Raw genomic sequence first — 18,323 nt, forward strand, 5'->3', positions numbered from 1 at the left:
GTTATCTGCAAATGGCACAATCATCATGTAAAATCCTAAGAATCTACAAAAATACCACCAATAAATGAGTTTAGCAAGGTTGTAGGATAAAGTATCAATATACAAAATATCTACTGTATTTTTATATACAGCAATGCATAATCAGAAACATATTTACAATAACATTTACATTAGTACCAAATTACAAAGTAGAGGAAAATATGACAAAAATATGTGTAGGACCAATATATTAAAAACTACAAAACACCCTGAAAGAAAGTAAAGAAGTCCTAAAGAAGCAGAGATATATACAGTGTTCACAGATCAGAAGATTTAATGTTGTTAAGATATTAGATCTCCCCCAAATTGGTTTAGAGTCAACACAATCACCATCAAAATACCAGCATGTCTGAAACTGGCAAATGGATTCTAAATTTTGCATGGAAATTTAAAGGCCTTATAAAATTCAAAACAACTTTGAAAAAGAAGCTGGAAGACTAAAACTACCTGATTTTAGAAATTATATAAAGAACTCTCAAAACTCAGTAATAACAATCCAATTTTCAAAACAGGAAAAACATCTAAATAGACACTTCACCAAAGACATACAACTGGTAAATAATCATATGAAAAAATGCTCAACATCAGCATCATTAGGGAAATGAAAATTAAAACCGCAATGAGATACCACTACAAACCCAGAAGAGTGGCTAAAATTAAAAAGACTTGACAAGTGTTGGTGAGGATATGGATCAAAGATATGTAGTAAGAATGTAAAATGAGACAACCTCTTTGCAAAATAGTTTGAGGTTTTTATTTTAATTTTTTTTTTAACGTTTATTTATTTTTGAGACAGAGAGAGATTGAGCATGAACAGGGGAGGGGCGGAGAGAGAGGGAGACACAGAATCGGAAGCAGGCTCCAGGCTCCGAGCCATCAGCCTGGAGCCCGACGCGGGGCTCAAACTCACGGACCGTGAGATCGTGACCTGAGTTGAAGTCGGACGTTTAACCGACTGAGCCACCCAGGCACCCCCTAGTTTGAGGTTTTTAAAAAGTTAAACCTTACCTACCTTATGATCAATTTCATTCTTAGGTATTTGCCCAAGAAAAATGAAAGTTATATCCTCTATAAAGAAGTGTACATAAAGCTTTATTTGTAGAAATTATCAAATATTTTCATCAACAAAGAAATGGATAAATAAATGCTGGCATATACAAATAATAGGATACTACTCAGTAATAAAAAGTATGAACTATTAAAAATCAACTGCATGGATGAATATCAAAATAAGTAGCAAAACTAAACAACAACAACAAAAAGTACATACTGTATTACTTCTTTTAAATAAAAATTCTACAAAACGTAAACCAATCCTATGGTTAAAAAAACCAGAACAGCGATTACCTGGGATTGGGGGAAGGGACAGAGAAATGAAGGAGGTAGAGAAAGGAATGACAAATTCAGGGGAATGACAGATATGTCCCTTGAATGTGGTGATGGTTTCAAGGATGTATAGATGTCCAAATATATCACATTATTCACTTTGCATACATGCTGATTATTACATGTCAACTTAAATCAATACAGCTATGCAATAAAATCTATCCTGGTCTAAGAAAGTATTTTTCCTTACTGTGTAATAATTACAGTAGAAACTACATCATTTCCTATTTGTAAAACAAATTTATTTACTTTTCAGTTCATAAAACTAAAGCACACAGCTAATATTCAATATAAATAAATAAAGCACTTAAAATATCACAAACTACTTATTGGGTACATGTCTTAACATATGTTTCAGCCTCAAGATAACACTTAACAAAAAAAGGTAGAAGGGCTTGAGAAATACATTTTTATACTTCAACTTAATAGGAAGGATACAAAATTAATTCTCAAGAAAGTAGGCAGAAAGAAAACCAAGAAGAAAGGATGAGGGGCTGGGTGGCTCAGTTGGTTAAGCATCCAACTCTTCATTTTGGCTCAGGTCATGATCTCATGGTTTGTGGGTTCAGACTCTGCACTGGACTCTGCACTGACAGTGCAGGGCCTGCTTGGGATTCTCTCTCTATTCCTGTCTCTCTGCCCCCACTCCTGTCTCTCTCTCAAAAATAAACATTAAAAAAATTTTTTAATCAAGTATAAGGAGTCATGTATTAAATAAATCAATCATACAAGATTTAAGGGAGAGGGAAAGGAGGAATCAGATCTCTACCATACACAGATAAGTAACACAAATAAATTTCTAAATGCCAAAAAACCAGAAAAGTAATGGAAGAGATTATTTCTAAACATAAACCCAAGATTCCAAAAACTGTCAGGTTTGAGTACATTAAAATTCAAAACCTCTCTAATGTGGAGATGCCAACAAGTACAGCAGCCAAAGAGATAATATTCAGGGACACCCAGGTGGCTCAGTCAGGTAAGCATCCAACTCTTGATTTCGCCTCAGGTCATGATCTCGCGGTTGTGAGACTGAGCCCCACATAAGGCTCCGTGCACAGATCTGCAAAGGGCTCCACGCTGGACATGGAGCCCGCTTCAGATTCTATCCCTCTCCCTCAGCCACTCCCTGCATGAGTGCCCGCTCTCTCTCTTAAAAAAACAAAAACAAAAACAAAAAAAACAAAAACAAAAACAAAGAGAGAGATAACATTCATTTATTCGGTCAACTTTCAGTGACTAGTATGCTGGTGTGGGGACAGAACAGTAAATATAAAGTCCTCAAGAAAAAAGGGTTAGTTATAAAAAATGTTTATTTCAACAATAAAACATATGCAAATTTAAACAAAGAATTCACTTCTACTTATGCAAATAACAAAATAAGATTAGTATCCAATATTCACAAGGCTAAGAGGGTTGAGACACCTTCATTAATTATGGGGAAAAACACAACTATATTTTGAAACCAATCCTGAAATAGCTACTAAAAATTTTAAATGTGAATATCCTTTGCCCCATCACAATTCCTCAATTAGATTAAAACTCTACTGGTAGAACTATGTAACCTAAGAAATTAAGGTTCCTAATTTTTGAGAATAAAAGAGAGCCACCTTTTGAAATTCTGAGGATATTTACTTCTCCATAAAATTGTACATTCCTCTGCATCCAAAAATGTGCATTCAATTTTAAGCAGCTTTGTGGCTTGAGAAATGCTGAGATTATCCTGACCTAAATTAAGAGCTGTGTTTTGAGAAGTAATTTCATTCTAACATATCCAGAATCCTTTATTTGTTAAATACTAAGAGACAGGGGGAATCTAACTAGTGTTCCCTCAAATCAGAGGGGCGATTAGCAAACTCTAGGGACCAGGTATAATTAACATCCCTATGAAGAAATCAAAATTGCTACCTCTACATTTGCAGATTTAGAGAAAGCAAGGAAGAAAACATCTTGACTTGAATCTTTAAAACTGACATTTTAGAAGAAAAGGGAATTATACTTATCTCCATTATTCCCAGATTCTGTATCTATGAATTCCCCTATCCCCTCCAGTTTACTTGTAACTCCAAATGCAATTCTTGTATTTCTGTTACACTCATTCATAAACATGCACAGAGAAGCAAAAAACTGTAGTCACCCAGAACAGTTCCCAGATGAGGTCCAACAAGGTAACACTCTGGCTTCTTGCTCCACTTTTCACAATGTGAACAAGTGTCTTCTTCATAATTTAGTGCTATATTTGTTTTTGCATATTTGTTTTTTGCGTATTTGTGCTTTTTGTGGGTGAATTTGAGGTTTTAAATGGCCCCAAAGCATGGGGCTGAAATGCCAGCTGCAAGGCTGTGAGGTGTCTAGTGTTTGAGCTAAGTTTCCCTCAGGCATTCGCTAGTGTCCAAGAGTTCAAGGTTAATGAGTTGACAATATACATTAAATAAGGTGTCTTTAAACATAAACACACATAAAACAAGCTTATGTATTGACTAGTTGATGAAAAGTGTTGTGACTAGAGGTTCACAGGAACCTAACCATGTATCTCCTCTCGGAGCAATGCTTCAGTACTTGCTAATTCCATGCTCAAGGTGACCATATAGAGCATAACTACTGTGAATAACAAGAATCCACTGTAACTGGAAACGGTGGCCATTTGAAATTTTCCCCACTCGCAACTCCTGGTGAAGTTAAAGACCAGGATTTCGGGGTCATGGTAAGGTAAACTTCACAAAAGGAAGAGGATTGTGCTGTGAGAATGGCAAATTGGATTAAGAAGAAGAAGAAGAGAGACCTGATTAAATTACATGAAGGGCACTAAGGAGAACATTTGGCAGATTAAATCCATTGATAGTGCTTAATTTAAAAATAGCAAAGTTGATGGGGAAGGAAACGGCCTTAACAGGGCATGTGAGTTAACAAATGGCAGTTTCAATCCGTGAAGGAAAACACATCTGCAAAGGTACCCTCATCAAACTTTGGTGGGAAAGAATTCAGGTCTTAAATGCAAGGAAAGAATGTCGCTTGTTCAAATTAAAGAGATCTAGTTTAAGTAAAAGAAGATTAGGCCTGGAGGTAAAAAGCCTAGAACCTGAGAATGCAAAGACTGAGACGAGTATTAGGAAAAAGGCAAAAGAACAAAGAAAGGTGAGAATATCAGGCTTAAAACAGAATGACAGTGGAGGTGGTGTGATGCAGATGAAGAAAGGGCTGAACTCAGGTAAGGGGACTCACAATAGTCTGTGCTCTACCACTAAGGAGCTCCACCATCTGGTTAACTGACCTTAATAAAAGGAAATGTTTGTTGCAAAGCTCAGTCAGTAACATCTGAACCAGTTACACCTTTTGCACTTTTCTAACTTCATTTTTTAAAGATTTTATTTTTAAGTAATCTCCACACCCAACATGGGGCTTGAACTCACAACTTCAAGATCAAGAGTCAAATGACTGAGCCAGCTAGGTGCCCTGTTAATAAATTTATTTTTATTATTATTTAAAAAAATTTTTTTAACGTTTATTTATTTCTGAGACAGAGAGAGACAGAGCATGAGTGGGGGAGGGGCAGAGAGAGAGGGAGATACAGAATCAGAAGCAAGCTCCAGGTTCTGAGCTGTCAGCACAGAGCCCGATGCAGGGCCTGAACTCACAAACCGTGAGATCATGACCTGAGCCGAAGTCGGTCGCTCAACCGAGCCACCCAGGCGCCCCTAATAAATTTATTTTTAAATGAACATGATTATATAATTCAACACTGTTTAAAAATACCAAATCCCATCACCTGGTGTAACTACCATTATATCACATTCGTGTTAATATAAAAAAAAAAAAAAAACAAACAGGAAACAAAATTAAACTATACATGATTCCTTAATGTGATTTAAAAAAAAAAAAAAAAAAATTAAAAAATGATGGAACCATAGAACTTTTGTTTGCTATAAAAGATTTTCTAAAACTGATCTAAGATTAACAGAGATTCTAAACATTAAAGGTTACAAATCTTAGTTTTAACTGCATGTTTTGCTTTTGAACTTGATTGCCTACAATGAAAGTGAAATAGACCATCATTTTGTACATTTCCCCCATCCACTCATTACATACTTTTTCTATCAAAAGCTTGTATCTTCTCCAAGGAAGATAAGTAAATGGTCAATAAATACATGCAAAGATGCTCGATTTCATGAACCATCAAGGAAACCCTAATCAAAGCCACAATACTTCTTTCATGCCCACTAAGATGGCTAAATCAAAAAGACATATGTAACAATTGTTGCCAAGGAGTGGAGAAATTGTAACCCTTGTACAAGGCGGTTTAGAATGTAGAATGATGCAGAAACTTTCAGAACAGTCTGTCAGTTACTCAAAGAGTTAAACATTACCATATGATCTAGTAATTCCACTCCTAAGTACCTACCTGACAGAAATGAAAATGCCCACAAAGAAACTTGTACACAAATGTTCACAGCAGTATTATTCTTAGAGCCAAAAAGTAGAAACAATCTGTGATGCTTTGATTACAACAAAAAATATACATTTGATCTTCATCTCTGTTTCCAGAATGGAGCTCCTAAAATCCTTGGAATTTCTGAAGTGATTAAAACAGTAAAGGTGTCTTTTATTACAGGTGCTCCTTTCAAGGACACCAGAGTTTAACCTTAAATGAGGTGACTTTTTTAATGCCCCCATAAATGGGGACTTGTTGCCAGGGACACCAAGCAGGATTAGAGAATTGAAATTTTCAGTCCCCACCAGCCCCCATCCCCAACCACCAGGGAGAAGAGAGGGGGGAGAAGTTGTATCAATCACCAGATTTAATCGACCGTGCCTAATGAAGCCTCTGAGGGAATCTGTTAACTATGGAGTTCTGAGCTTTCAAGAGTAGGGAACACAGGGAGGTATGGGGAAGGCGAGGGGTCTGGAAAGAGCATGGAAGTTTCTTACCTGTTCCCTACACCTTGCTCTATGGGATCTCTTCCATTGGCTGTTCCTGAGTTTTTATAATAAGCCAGTAATCTAGTAAGTAAACTCTTCTCCTGGTTCTGTGAGCTGATAATAGCAAATTAATCAAACCCAAGGAGAGGATGATCCTGGGAACCTCTGGATTTGTAGCTCCTCAACTGAAAGCACAAGATAACCTGGACTTGTGACTAGTGTCTGAAGTTGAGGGGAGCAGTTCCATGGGACTGAACCCTTAACTTGTGGTACCCAACACTAGTGTCAGAATTGAGTTCTGTGACACCCAGCTGAGGTGGTGTCACAGAATTGCTTTAAGTGTAGAAAACCGGCACATCCAGTGTTGAAGTAAAGTAGTATTGTAGTAGAGTACTGAGAGTAGACAAGACACACAGGAGTGTGTTTTTACACAGATAAATAAATACAATGATATCCACACATGGAACATTATTCAGCCACTAAAAGGAATGAAGTACTAATACGTGCTACAACACAGATGAATCTTGAAAACATTATCCTAAGTATTAAGAAGGCAGTCACATGCGGCGCCTGGGTGGCGCAGTCGGTTAAGCGTCCGACTTCGGCCAGGTCACGATCTCGCGGTCCGTGAGTTCGAGCCGCGCGTCAGGCTCTGGGCTGATGGCTCGGAGCCTGGAGCCTGTTTCCGATTCTGTGTCTCTGTCTCTCTCTGCCCCTCCCCCGTTCATGCATGTCTCTCTCTGTCCCAAAAATAAAAAATAAAAAACGTTGAAGAAAAAAAAAAAAAAAAAAAAAAGAAGAAGGCAGTCACAAAGACCACAAGAAAATGTTTGGAACAGGCAAATCTATAGATGTAGAAAATAAACTACTGGCTACCTAGGGCTAGGGGACCGGAAGGAAATGGGAAGTGACTGCTAATGAGTATAGGGTTTCTTTTGGGGTGCTAAAAATGTTTTAAAAGTGAATGTGATAATGGTTGCACACCTGTGAATAAACAAAAACCCACTGACTGTGCACTTTAATGAATTATAGGATATGTGAATTATATCTCAATAAAACAGTTACATAAAACAGTTTATAGCATAACAGAGAACAAAGCACAAAATAACATATGCAAAACAATTTGCATGTATACAATAATTAGATGGAAAAGTAACAGAAGATTCTATTCATAAGAAGAACCAGAAGGTAAAATACCTATGAATAAATCTACCAAGAAGTATATAGGACTTCTACAAAAAAAACAAATGGAAAGACATCCTATAGGGACGCCTGGGTGGCTAAGTTGATTAAGCATCCGACTTCAGGTCATATTACAGTTTGTGAGTTTGAGACCCACATTAGGCACTGCACAGATAGCTCAGAGCCTGGAGCCTGCTTCAGATTCTGTGTCTCCCTCTCTTTCTGCCCCTCCCTGCTTGTGCTCTCTTTCTCTCTCAAAAATAAATAAGCAAACATTAAAAAAACAAAAAAAAGTATCCTACAAATCACCCTAATTTATAAAACAACATGATCATGATAAAAATGCCAGGACCAGATAAGTTGATTCTGAATTTCATTATTGAAAAAAGTTGCCAACTATCATCTGTCAAAATTATAAACACATATACCCTTTTGACCTACATATACATTAGAAAGGATGCAAAACAATCTACAAGGTTATTCACTGTAGCAGTGGTTTGTCATAGACTGACCATCAATATAGTACTACTTAAATAAGTTACAGGGGTGCCTTGAGCCCTTCATCGGGCTACACACATGGAGCCTACTTGAGATTCTTTCTTTCTCTCTCTGGAAAATGGGAAGGGAGAGGGAGAGGGAAGGAGGGAGAGGGAAGGAGGGAGAGGGAAGGAGGGAGAGGGAAGGAGGGAGAGGGAAGGAGGGAGAGGGAGAGGGAAGGAGGGAGAGGGAAGGAGGGAGGGAGAGGGAAGGAGGGAGGGAGAGGGAAGGAGGGAGGGAGAGGGAAGGAGGGAGGGAGAGGGAAGGAGGGAGGGAGAGGGAAGGAGGGAGGGAGAGGGAAGGAGGGAGGGAGAGGGAAGGAGGGAGAGGGAAGGAGGGAGGGGGAGGGAAGGAGGGAGGGGGAGGGAAGGAGGGAGGGGGAGGGAAGGAGGGAGGGGGAGGGAAGGAGGGAGGGGGAGGGAAGGAGGGAGGGGGAGGGAAGGAGGGAGGGGGAGGGAAGGAGGGAGGGGGAGGGAAGGAGGGGGAGGGAAGGAGGGGGAGGGAAGGAGGGGGAGGGAAGGAGGGGGAGGGAAGGAGGGGGAGGGAAGGAGGGGGAGGGAAGGAGGGGGAGGGAAGGAGGGAAGGAGGGAGAGGGAAGGAGGGGAGGAGGGAGAGGGAAGGAGGGGAGGAGGGAGAGGGAAGGAGGGAAGGAGGGAGAAGGAAGGAGGGAGAGGGAAGGAGGGAGAGGGAAGGAGGGAGAGGGAAGGAGGGAGAGGGAAGGAGGGAGAGGGAAAGAGGGAAGGAGGGAGAGGGAAGGAGGGAAGGAGGGAGAGGGAAGGAGGGAAGGAGGGAAGGAGGGAAGGAGGGAAGGAGGGAGAGGGAAGGAGGGAAGGAGGGAGAGGGAAGGAGGGAAGGAGGGAGAGGGAAGGAGGGAAGGAGGGAGAGGGAAGGAGGGAAGGAGGGAGAGGGAAGGAGGGAAGGAGGGAGAGGGAAGGAGGGAAGGAGGGAGAGGGAAGGAGGGAAAGGGGGAGAGGGAAGGAGGGAGAGGGAAGGAGGGAGAGGGAAGGAGGGAAGGAGGGAGAGGGAAGGAGGGAAGGAGGGAGAGGGAAGGAGGGAAGGAGGGAAAGAGGGGGAGGGAAGGAGGGAGAGGGAAGGAGGCAGGAAAAATTACAGTGATAAGAGAACTATCTATTATTTAGAATCTCTCCACAGTACAATGTTACATGGGAAAAAAAGCAAAGTGCAGAAATTTGTACATAATATACTATCTTTTGAATTAAAAATAAGGTGTAGGGGCACCTGGGTGGCTCGGTTGGTTAAGTGTCCGACTTCAGTTCAGGTCATGATCTTACAGTTTGTAGGTTCGAGCTCTGCGTTGGGCTCTGTGCTGACAGCTCAGAGCCTGAAGCCTGCTTCAGATTCTGTGTCTCCCTCTTTCTATGCCCCTCCCCTGCTCATGTTCTGTCTCTCTCTCAGAGATATTTAATGAATACACATTAAAAAAAAATTTTTTTAAATATGATGTGGAATAAGAAACTATATTTGTATTTACATATGTATGGAAGGACTCCAGAGGTGTATAAAAGAAACTAATAACCCTGTATATGAATGCATACGTGTGTGCATGCTGGGAGGTATAACGGGAAAAGGGGGATGAAAGGGAGACTTCCACTGTATACTTTATATTCTCCATGTCCCCTTTTCCTGTGATGTCCTTAACTCCACTTTCCCCTGGCTAATATCATTAACTCAATAGTCAGCTATTCTAGGATGTTTTCCCTGATCCTGCCAAGCTGGCTAAGACCGTCTTAAAGAAAAGATAATAGGTCAAGCTTTCTGTCCTGTATTTATCATGGTTTTATAATTATCTTCTTGTGGGAGTCTTCTATAGCCTGTAAGATTCCTGAAACCTTATGTTTCATCACCTTCCACATCAGAAGTCTCAGAGTAAATGAATAACATGTAAGTGATTTCCAGTAAGTTAGTGATGGCCTCAAAACTAGTATTGTGCATGTCCTGCCTCCACTTGAGTTTCCCTCCTCTCTTGTTTACCTGTCCCCAGTCTAGACTTCCCTAGAGTAGACATCAGGGTCACCGAGAGGGTGGACAGCTGCACAAGCTGTTAACATTCTGAAACCTACTTGACTCTGGAGTTACACTTACCACAATTACCGAAAAGAGCTAAATGTAATACTATCTTTAAAAAATTCAGAAGAACTTGGGACGCCTAGGTGGCTTTGTCAATAAAGCGTCCAACTTCAGCTCAGGTCATGATCTAACAGTTCATGAGTTCGAGCCCCATGCCGAGCTCTCTCTGCTGTCAGTGCAGAGCCTGCTTTGGATCCTCTGTTCCCTCTCTCTCTGCCCCCCACCCTCACTCATGCATGCTTTCTCTCTCTCTCTCTCTCTCTCAAATATAAACATTAAAAAAAAAAAAATCATACTGGCACAAAAACAGGCACTCAGACCAATGGAACAGAATACAGAACCCAAAAATAGACTCACAAACATATGGCCAACTAATCTTTGACAAAGCAGGAAAGAATATCCAATGGAATAGACAGTCTCTTCAGTAAGTGGTGGTGGAAAAGCTGGCCAGTGACATGGAGAAAAATGAACCTGGACCACTTTCTTCCCCATACACAAAAATAAACTCAAAATGGATGAAAGACCTCAATGTGAGACAGGAAGCCATCAAAATCCTCGAGGAGAAAGCAGGCAAAAATCTCTTTGATCTTTGCTGCAGCAATTTCTTACTCAACACGTCTCTGGAGGCAAGGGAAACAGAAGCAAAAATGAACTATTGGGACCACATCAAAATAAAAGGCTTCTGCACAGCAAAGGAAATAATCAGCAAAATGAAAAGGCAACCGACAGAATGGGAGAAGATATTTGCAAATGACATATCAGATAAAGGGTTAGTATCCAAAATCTATAAAGAACTTATCGCACTCAACACCCAAAAAACAAATAATCCAGTGAAGAAATTGGCAAAAGACATGAACAGACACTTCTCCAAAGAAGACATCCAGATGGCCAACTGACACATGAAAATGTTCAACATCACTCATCATTAGGGAAATACAAATCAAAACCACAATGAGATCCCACCTCACCCCTGTCAGAATGGCTCACATTAACAACTCAGGCAACAAGAGATGTTGGCGAGGATGTGGAGAAAGAGGATCTCTTTTGTACTGCTGGTGGGAATGCAAACTGGTGCAGCCACTCTGGAAAACAATATGAAGGTTCCTCAAAAAATTAAAAATAGAACTACCCTACAATCCAGCAATTGCACTACTAGGTATTTATCCAAGGGATACAGGTGTGCTATTTCAAAGGGACATATGCACCCCAATGTTTCTAGCAGCACTATCAACAATAGCCAAAGGATGGAAAGAGCCCAAATGTTCATCGATGGATGAATGGATAAAGAAGATGCGTGTGTGTGTGTGTGTGTGTGTATGTATGTATACACACACACACACACACACACACACACACACACACACACACACACAATATGGAGTATTACTCGGCAATCAAAAAGAATGAAATCTTGCCATTTGCAACTACGTGGATGGAACTAGAGGGTACTATGCTAAGTGAAATTAGTCAGAGAAAGACAAATATCATAGGACTTCACTCATATGAGGAATTTAAGATACAAAACAGATGAACACAAGGGAAGGGAAGCAAAAGTAATATAAAAACAGGGAGGGGGAGAAAACATAAAAGACTCTTAAATATGGAGAACAGACGGTTACTAGAGGGGTTGTGGGAGGGGGGATGTGGGCTAAATGGGTATGGGGCATTAAGGAATCTGCTCCGGAAATCACTGTTGCACTATACGCTAACTTGGATGTTAATTTTAAAAAATTAAAAAAAAAGAAAATCAGAAGAACCTGATCCAGAATTTGAGCGACATGGTCTACCACTCTCCATGGAAAAACATGAAGAAAGCTTACTCAAACTAGACTCAAACTCAACTGAAGCCTTCAAAATGTCAGAAAGTGTCACAAACTAGAAAAGGCTAATGTGTGACCCTACAGCTAAAGGCACCTGATTTATAGATCATTTAAAAACTACCAAGGAGGACCCCCCACCCTCCATGGCCCCTGCACCCACTCTCCTGGGTGCTCAGCAGGCAAAGGTGCTGGAGGACATGCTGTGGGAGCAGTCTGAGCCGCTGCCCTAGCTGGCCACCATCTGCCAGTTCAAGTGGTTACCTCCAACTGGTGCTGGAGCAGGAGCACGTGGCCAACACCAAAGAGTATGAGCGGATAAAAAAATCTGAACTTTGGTTTTGCCAAACTGAAGGCACTTGTGCTATTTCTTCCCCAGAGCAGGAAGCATAGCAAAGCTGATATCCTTAAAGGTGCAACTGAATACATGTAAGTTCCCAGTGATATTTTCAAAAGAGCCAAAGATTCAGAAGAAAATCCAGATCACCAGAACTATAGCAACAGTACTTCTGAACCACATATATCCTTGGCTAGAAATCTATCGAGAAACAACACCCAATATGCCAGCTGTATTGTGGGCTTGAAGAATGAGGAGGAAAGGCCCGGGGCAGATGGTAGCAGTGGTGAGTCAGCATACACTTAGTCGCCAGAGCATGATGTCTAGTACTGGAGAGATCTCCCCAACCAGGAGTTTGGACAGATTCTTAGAAGTGGAAGTCCTGAGTCACAGGCTTCCCCAAGTATGCGAAGTAAAAAGGCCAGACCAGGCCTACCTCCTAGAGACACATGCAGTCTTGAAAGTTTAAAAAAAAAAAAAGACTCCCAAGGAGTCCAGACCTAAGTTCCTATATCCTGGAAGGTTCCTTAGTGTGACTCTGGTCAGTATCTCTCTCCCTACCTGCACTGCCGCCTCAAGGGCCTGGAACAAGTACCTGTTCTGGGCCACAGATGTACCTCAAAAGCAGGCAGTCACAGTGCTGCCACAACACAATGGAAGAACAAGAGGAACATGAAAGTTGTTTGTTATCTGCAGATTCTTTACGTAGAATTTAAAAATGTGTATATATCTGAATTTCAGCTTCCTGTAACAACAAAATAATTTGCTGTTGACCAACCACCCTACTGAAGGAAAGAAAAACTAGATGAAAACTGGGTACAAAACACAAAAATGAATTTGAAAGCACCAGAGAACTACCAAGGCAGCAAAGAGATGAGAGACAAAGAGCTCAGAAGAGAAGTACCAGGTAGGACAGGTCCCACATTACCTTTGGCAAAATATGCAGAATCACAAGCAGCTAAGGCAAGTAGATGAGGCAAAAGCAGAGAGGCTGAGGTGCTAAGCAAAGCTTTAATCCCTCTTCCACCGCTGGGGAAACAACACAGGAATTCGGGAACCATCACAGAAGACCCTGCTAAATCATCAAGATTCTAGTTAGGATCTATAAATGGGGGGGGGGGGGGGGGGTGCCTGGATGGCTCAGTTGGTTAAGCTCAGGTCATGATCTCACAATTTGTGAGTTCAAGCCCGGCATAGGGCTCCCATGCTGACAGTGCAGAGCCTGCTTGGGACTCTCTCTCTCCTGCTATCTCTTTCTGCCCCTCCCCTGCTCATGCTCATACTTTCTCTCAAAAATAAATAAATAAACTTAAAAAAAAAAAAGAAGATCTATAAATGTAGTAAGTATGACCTGCAATAAGCCAACCCAATGAACACCACACAAAAGGAGATAAATCCTTGATTAGATTATGGTCAGCCGTTCCTACCGTGACTACCTGCCCAAGGACAAAAGTAAATCCACCCGTAAGGAAAAAGAACACCATCCAGACTATCAAATTATTCTACCATTTCATACAATTTCCAGAAGTCAATGAAAATCACCAAAATGGGGTGACTGGGTGGCTCAAGTAAGTGTCTGACTCTTCATTTTGGCTCAGGTCATGATCTCACAGCTATGAGATCAAGCTCTGCAGCAGGATTCACGTGGAGCCTCCTTAAGATTCTCTCTCTGCCCCTCCCCCGCTCATGTGCATAGGCACACTCTCTCCCTCTTTCTGAAAGAAAGAAAGAGAGAAAGAGAGAGAGAGAGAGAGAGAGAGAGAGAGAGAAAGAAAATTACCAAAGTATTGAAAACCAAAAGAAAAAGAAAAACAACAAAACAGAACTCCCAGGAGATTTGGATATTGGAGTTATCAGACACAATCTTAAAAAAAAACTATGATGGGGGCACCGGGGGGCTTGGCTGGTTGAGCAATCAACTTCAGCTCAGGTCATAACCTTGCAGTTCATAGGTCTGAGCCCTACATCAGACTCCCTGCTGTCAGCACAGAGCCCACTTTGGAGCCTCTGTCCTCCTCTGCCCCTCTCCCACTTGCACTGTCTCAAAAATAAACAAACATTGAAAAAAAAAAAAAAAACCTATGATGGACTTGCATTTTAGGCAAGAAAGAGTGACACATACTAGATTTACCCTCCTACATAAAACAACTAAAAACCAAACAAATATATGAAAAATTGAGTTTCAGACATTAGACATCAAGTAGCACGGGACAATAATCATTGACAGATGGGACATAGACAAGGTGAGCCTTTGTGACAGTTGTGCCTGGATGGCTTCCTTAGAGTGGTGTGGGGAGATGGAACCGAAGTGGAGTCTGGTGGTCTATGTGAATTGAGATGAAGCTGTCAGTCCAGGGACATCAAGGTGGCTACAGTTCACAGGGCAAAGTGCCAGAGAGAGCTACACAGATAGAAAGCTCTAAAGATCTGAAGATCCTCCTGAGTCTTCAGCTGAGTAATGATCGGCAAATGCATATGAACAGAATCTGAGACCAGAGATGGGGGAGGACAAACAGAAAAGGGCAGAGGAAACAAACCTTAGATAGATCAACACAGGACCAGGAATAGTTTGTGTTCCCATCAGATGGAAAATTTCGTAATTCAGAGAATTTAGAAAGGTAGTACTTAAAGCAGACCTTGAGAAAAATCAAACTGTTTCCAAATAATTCAACTGCATCCCAGAACAAAGCTCAGGAGTATTTATAGGAGTACAAAACCATCAAGCACCCAAAAAAGTAAAATTCACAATGCAATGTGACTAATACAAAACTACCAGACATGCAAAAGGAGAGAAACAAAAAGAGCAATGGGTAGAGGGAAAGTGAAAAGGAATCATAACCAATCCAATCTATTGGATTGGTATCCAATATTGGTATCCAATATTGGTATCCAATAACCAATCCAATCTATCTAAAAAGATAGAATTAGCAAATAAGGACATTAAAAGTTATTTTAACTGTATTACATACCCTCAAAAAGGTAGAGGCAAAATGTTAAGTAAAGGCATGGAAGATTAAAAAAAAAAACAACACACTTTTAACTTCTAGTTATGAAAAATACACTATTACTGGATGAGATTAACAGCAAATTAGATATTGTAAAGATTAATGAAATTAAAGACAGCAATAAAAACTGTCTAAAAGAAAAAAAGGAACAAATTAATAAACAGGATTAGTGAGCTATAAGGCAACTTCAAGATACAAGTACAGTAAAACCTTGGATTCTGAGTAACTTTTTCTCTTAGTGTTCCACAAGTAAACATTTCTTTTAAAAAAATTTTTTTTAAATGTTTATTCATTTTTTGAGAGAGAAGAGAGACAGAGCATGAGTGGGAGAGGGGCAGAGAGAAAGAGGGAGACGCAGAATCCAAAGCAGGCTCCAGGATCTGAGCTATCAGCACAGAGCCTGACATGGCGCCCAAACTCATGAACCACAAGTTCATGACCTAGCCGAAGTCAGATGCTTAACTGACTGAGCCACCCAGGTGCACCGATGAGTAAACATTTCTAGCACATTTTAACTTGAAAAACGAGCCATGTCTTGCAATAAGAGTAGTATATGACACTGAACGTCACATGATCACAACTGAGCCAATGATTCTTCTTTCTCTCTCTCATTGCAGGATTGTGGGTGATCCTCTCCCATGGCTGTGGTGCTTGCAGAAATCAGTGATTTCTTTTAGAATGTTGGAAGGGCACTAGTGTATTTTTTGTCACTTCAAAGCACCCATGGACAGTCCTTTTCCACAAAAGAGTAAGCTTAGGAATTCTTTGCTTCATTCTAGGTCAGGCTGCCTGCAGGGACCCTTTCCTCTGTCTTACTGCCAGTTACATTAACTACAGTATATAACAAGAGTTTATTAATACTATACTGTAGTAAACATCCATGAGAGCACATACAATGGCTCCCATGCAGAAAAAGGTTGAAAAGAAAGGCTGTAAGAAGGAGATGATTACAGTGGAAGTTAAGAAGAAAATCATGGAGGGACGCCTTGGGTGGCTTAGCCAGTTGAGCGACCAACTTCAGCTCAGGTCATGATCTCACGGTTTGTGAGTTTGAGCCCCACATCAGGTTCTGTGCTGAAAGCTCAGAGCCTGGAGCCTGCTTCTGATTCTGTGTCTCCCTCTCTCTCTGTCCCTCCCCCACTCATGCTCTGTCTCTGTCTCAGAAATAAACATTTAAAACAAAAAAAAGAAAATCATCCAGAAGCATGAATGAGGTATGAGGGTGGCCGAAATTGAAAGATTTTGTAAGAAGTCTACATGTGCATCTCATCTGTAGAGAAGGAGGAGAAAAGGCGGAGGAATCCCTCACTTCAAATGAGATTAGGGAGATGTGTAGAATGTGGGAAACAGTCCAAAATTTTGTAAAAAAGCACCACCTGAATAAGGCTGTGGCAGTGCAAGTGATGAATCTGTTTCACGATAATACAATATTCCATTTCTGAGAAATCCTCAATGACAAAAGCCAAGTGTCATTGGATAGGTTCCTTGTTAAAGCTGCACCAAAAGAAAAAGATTCCATTGAGCCAATAAATAACAGTGATTCCGTTAGGGATACTGGAAGTCGTCCTACACAATAACCCTCCTCTCTCATCTACCTCACATCAGTCATGAAGGTTTTCAAAGGTAAGTGCAGGTTAATTTGTTTATTTTTATTTATAATTTTGTATTTTCTTTATTATTTTGTATTATATTACAGTATTGTAGTCATTTTTATATGCATATTTTTGGTTGTGGAACAAATCATCTGAGTTTCCATTATTTCTTATGTGGAAATTTGCTTTGATAGACAAGTGCTTTCTTTGGATTACATGAATGTTTCTGGAACGAATTATACTCACAAACCAAGGTTTTACTGTAACTATATTCCAAAAAAGGTGGGGAGTGGAGGGGAGAATATAAAAAATTACTTAAAGAGTAGCCTAAACTCTTTCAAATTTTCTGAAAACTATTAACCTACAGATCCAAGAGGTTCAACAAAACCTAAGCACAAGAAAAAAAAAGACACCAAAGTACATCATAATCACATTGCTTAAAACCAGTAATAAAGAAAAAATCTTAAAGCAGCCACAGAAAAGGGAGATACATAAAAGAGGCAAGGGTAAGAACAACAGCAGACTGCTCATCAAAAACAATGCAAGCACAAAGATGGAACAGGATCTTTAAAGTACTTCAAGATGAAAACTGTTAACCCAGAATTCTATACCCAGAAAAATTATCTTACAAAAAAGAAGGCAAAATAAAAAGACTTTTCAAACATGAAACCTGAACAAACCAGCAAGCATACCTCCACCACAGGAAATACTAAGGGGAAGTCCTTCAATCAGACAGAAAATGAGAACAGAAAAAACTTGCCTATACACAAAGAATCAAGAACACTGGAAATAGTAAGTACATGGATAAATAAAAACAACTTTTCCTAATACTTCAGTGTTTAAAGCAAAAATAACAATATATTGTGAGATTTATAACACATATAAGGAAAATATATGACAGCAACAGCACAAACACCAGGAGAAAAGAAACAAGCAGACTGTTAAAACTCTCATACTAAATATGAAGTAACAGAATATAACTTGATATACTTTATATTATTAACCCTAAAGAATTAGACATTATTAAACAAAGAATTATAGCTTACTAGTCAACAAGGAGATAAAATGCAATTTTACAAAAAATACTGAGTTAATTCAACATGAAAAAGGCAACAAAAAAAGATTATGAAAATGGAAAATAAATCACATGACAACAGATTTAAGCCCAACTAAAAGAACTGAAAAGAGAGAAACCAGCTAGTATCCACTGGAAGCACTGGAAGCACATCTGAGAACATCATCACAACTGGGAGGAGTTTAGTGCAACTCAATTATGAGAGCAAAGTGTCCACAATAAGTCAAAAAAGCAGTCTGGACCCCAGGAATTCCAAAAACTGGCCAGCCAAGGCCCCCCACTGGGGGGGGGGGCAGGGGGGACACGGACACTCTCTAAAAATGAGAGCAGGGAGCAGAATCAGAAAGTTTC

At 40.3% G+C, this 18,323-nt stretch overlaps 1 protein-coding gene and 1 pseudogene across 4 annotated transcripts in view; one reads left to right on the plus strand and one right to left on the minus strand.

Moving 5' to 3' along the window:
- Positions 1-18,323, minus strand: part of CNOT6 (CCR4-NOT transcription complex subunit 6) — a 77,142-nt gene that overhangs the window by 29,425 nt on the left and 29,394 nt on the right. Inside the window, exon 1 of one of the 4 annotated variants that reach the window (XM_042981863.1) lies at positions 5,509-5,607. The exons of the other annotated variants lie outside the window; for them this stretch is intronic. Within the exon in view, the coding sequence (XP_042837797.1) occupies positions 5,509-5,596 (88 nt within the window). The 5' untranslated portion in view covers positions 5,597-5,607. Of the gene's footprint in view, positions 1-5,508; positions 5,608-18,323 lie in introns of those variants that run through there. 4 annotated transcript variants of the gene reach the window in all.
- Positions 12,110-12,769, plus strand: LOC102950676 (annotated as a pseudogene).

The sequence above is a fragment of the Panthera tigris genome, chromosome A1 (genome assembly GCF_018350195.1).
Source record: "Panthera tigris isolate Pti1 chromosome A1, P.tigris_Pti1_mat1.1, whole genome shotgun sequence".
NCBI classification, from domain to species: Eukaryota; Metazoa; Chordata; class Mammalia; order Carnivora; family Felidae; genus Panthera; species Panthera tigris.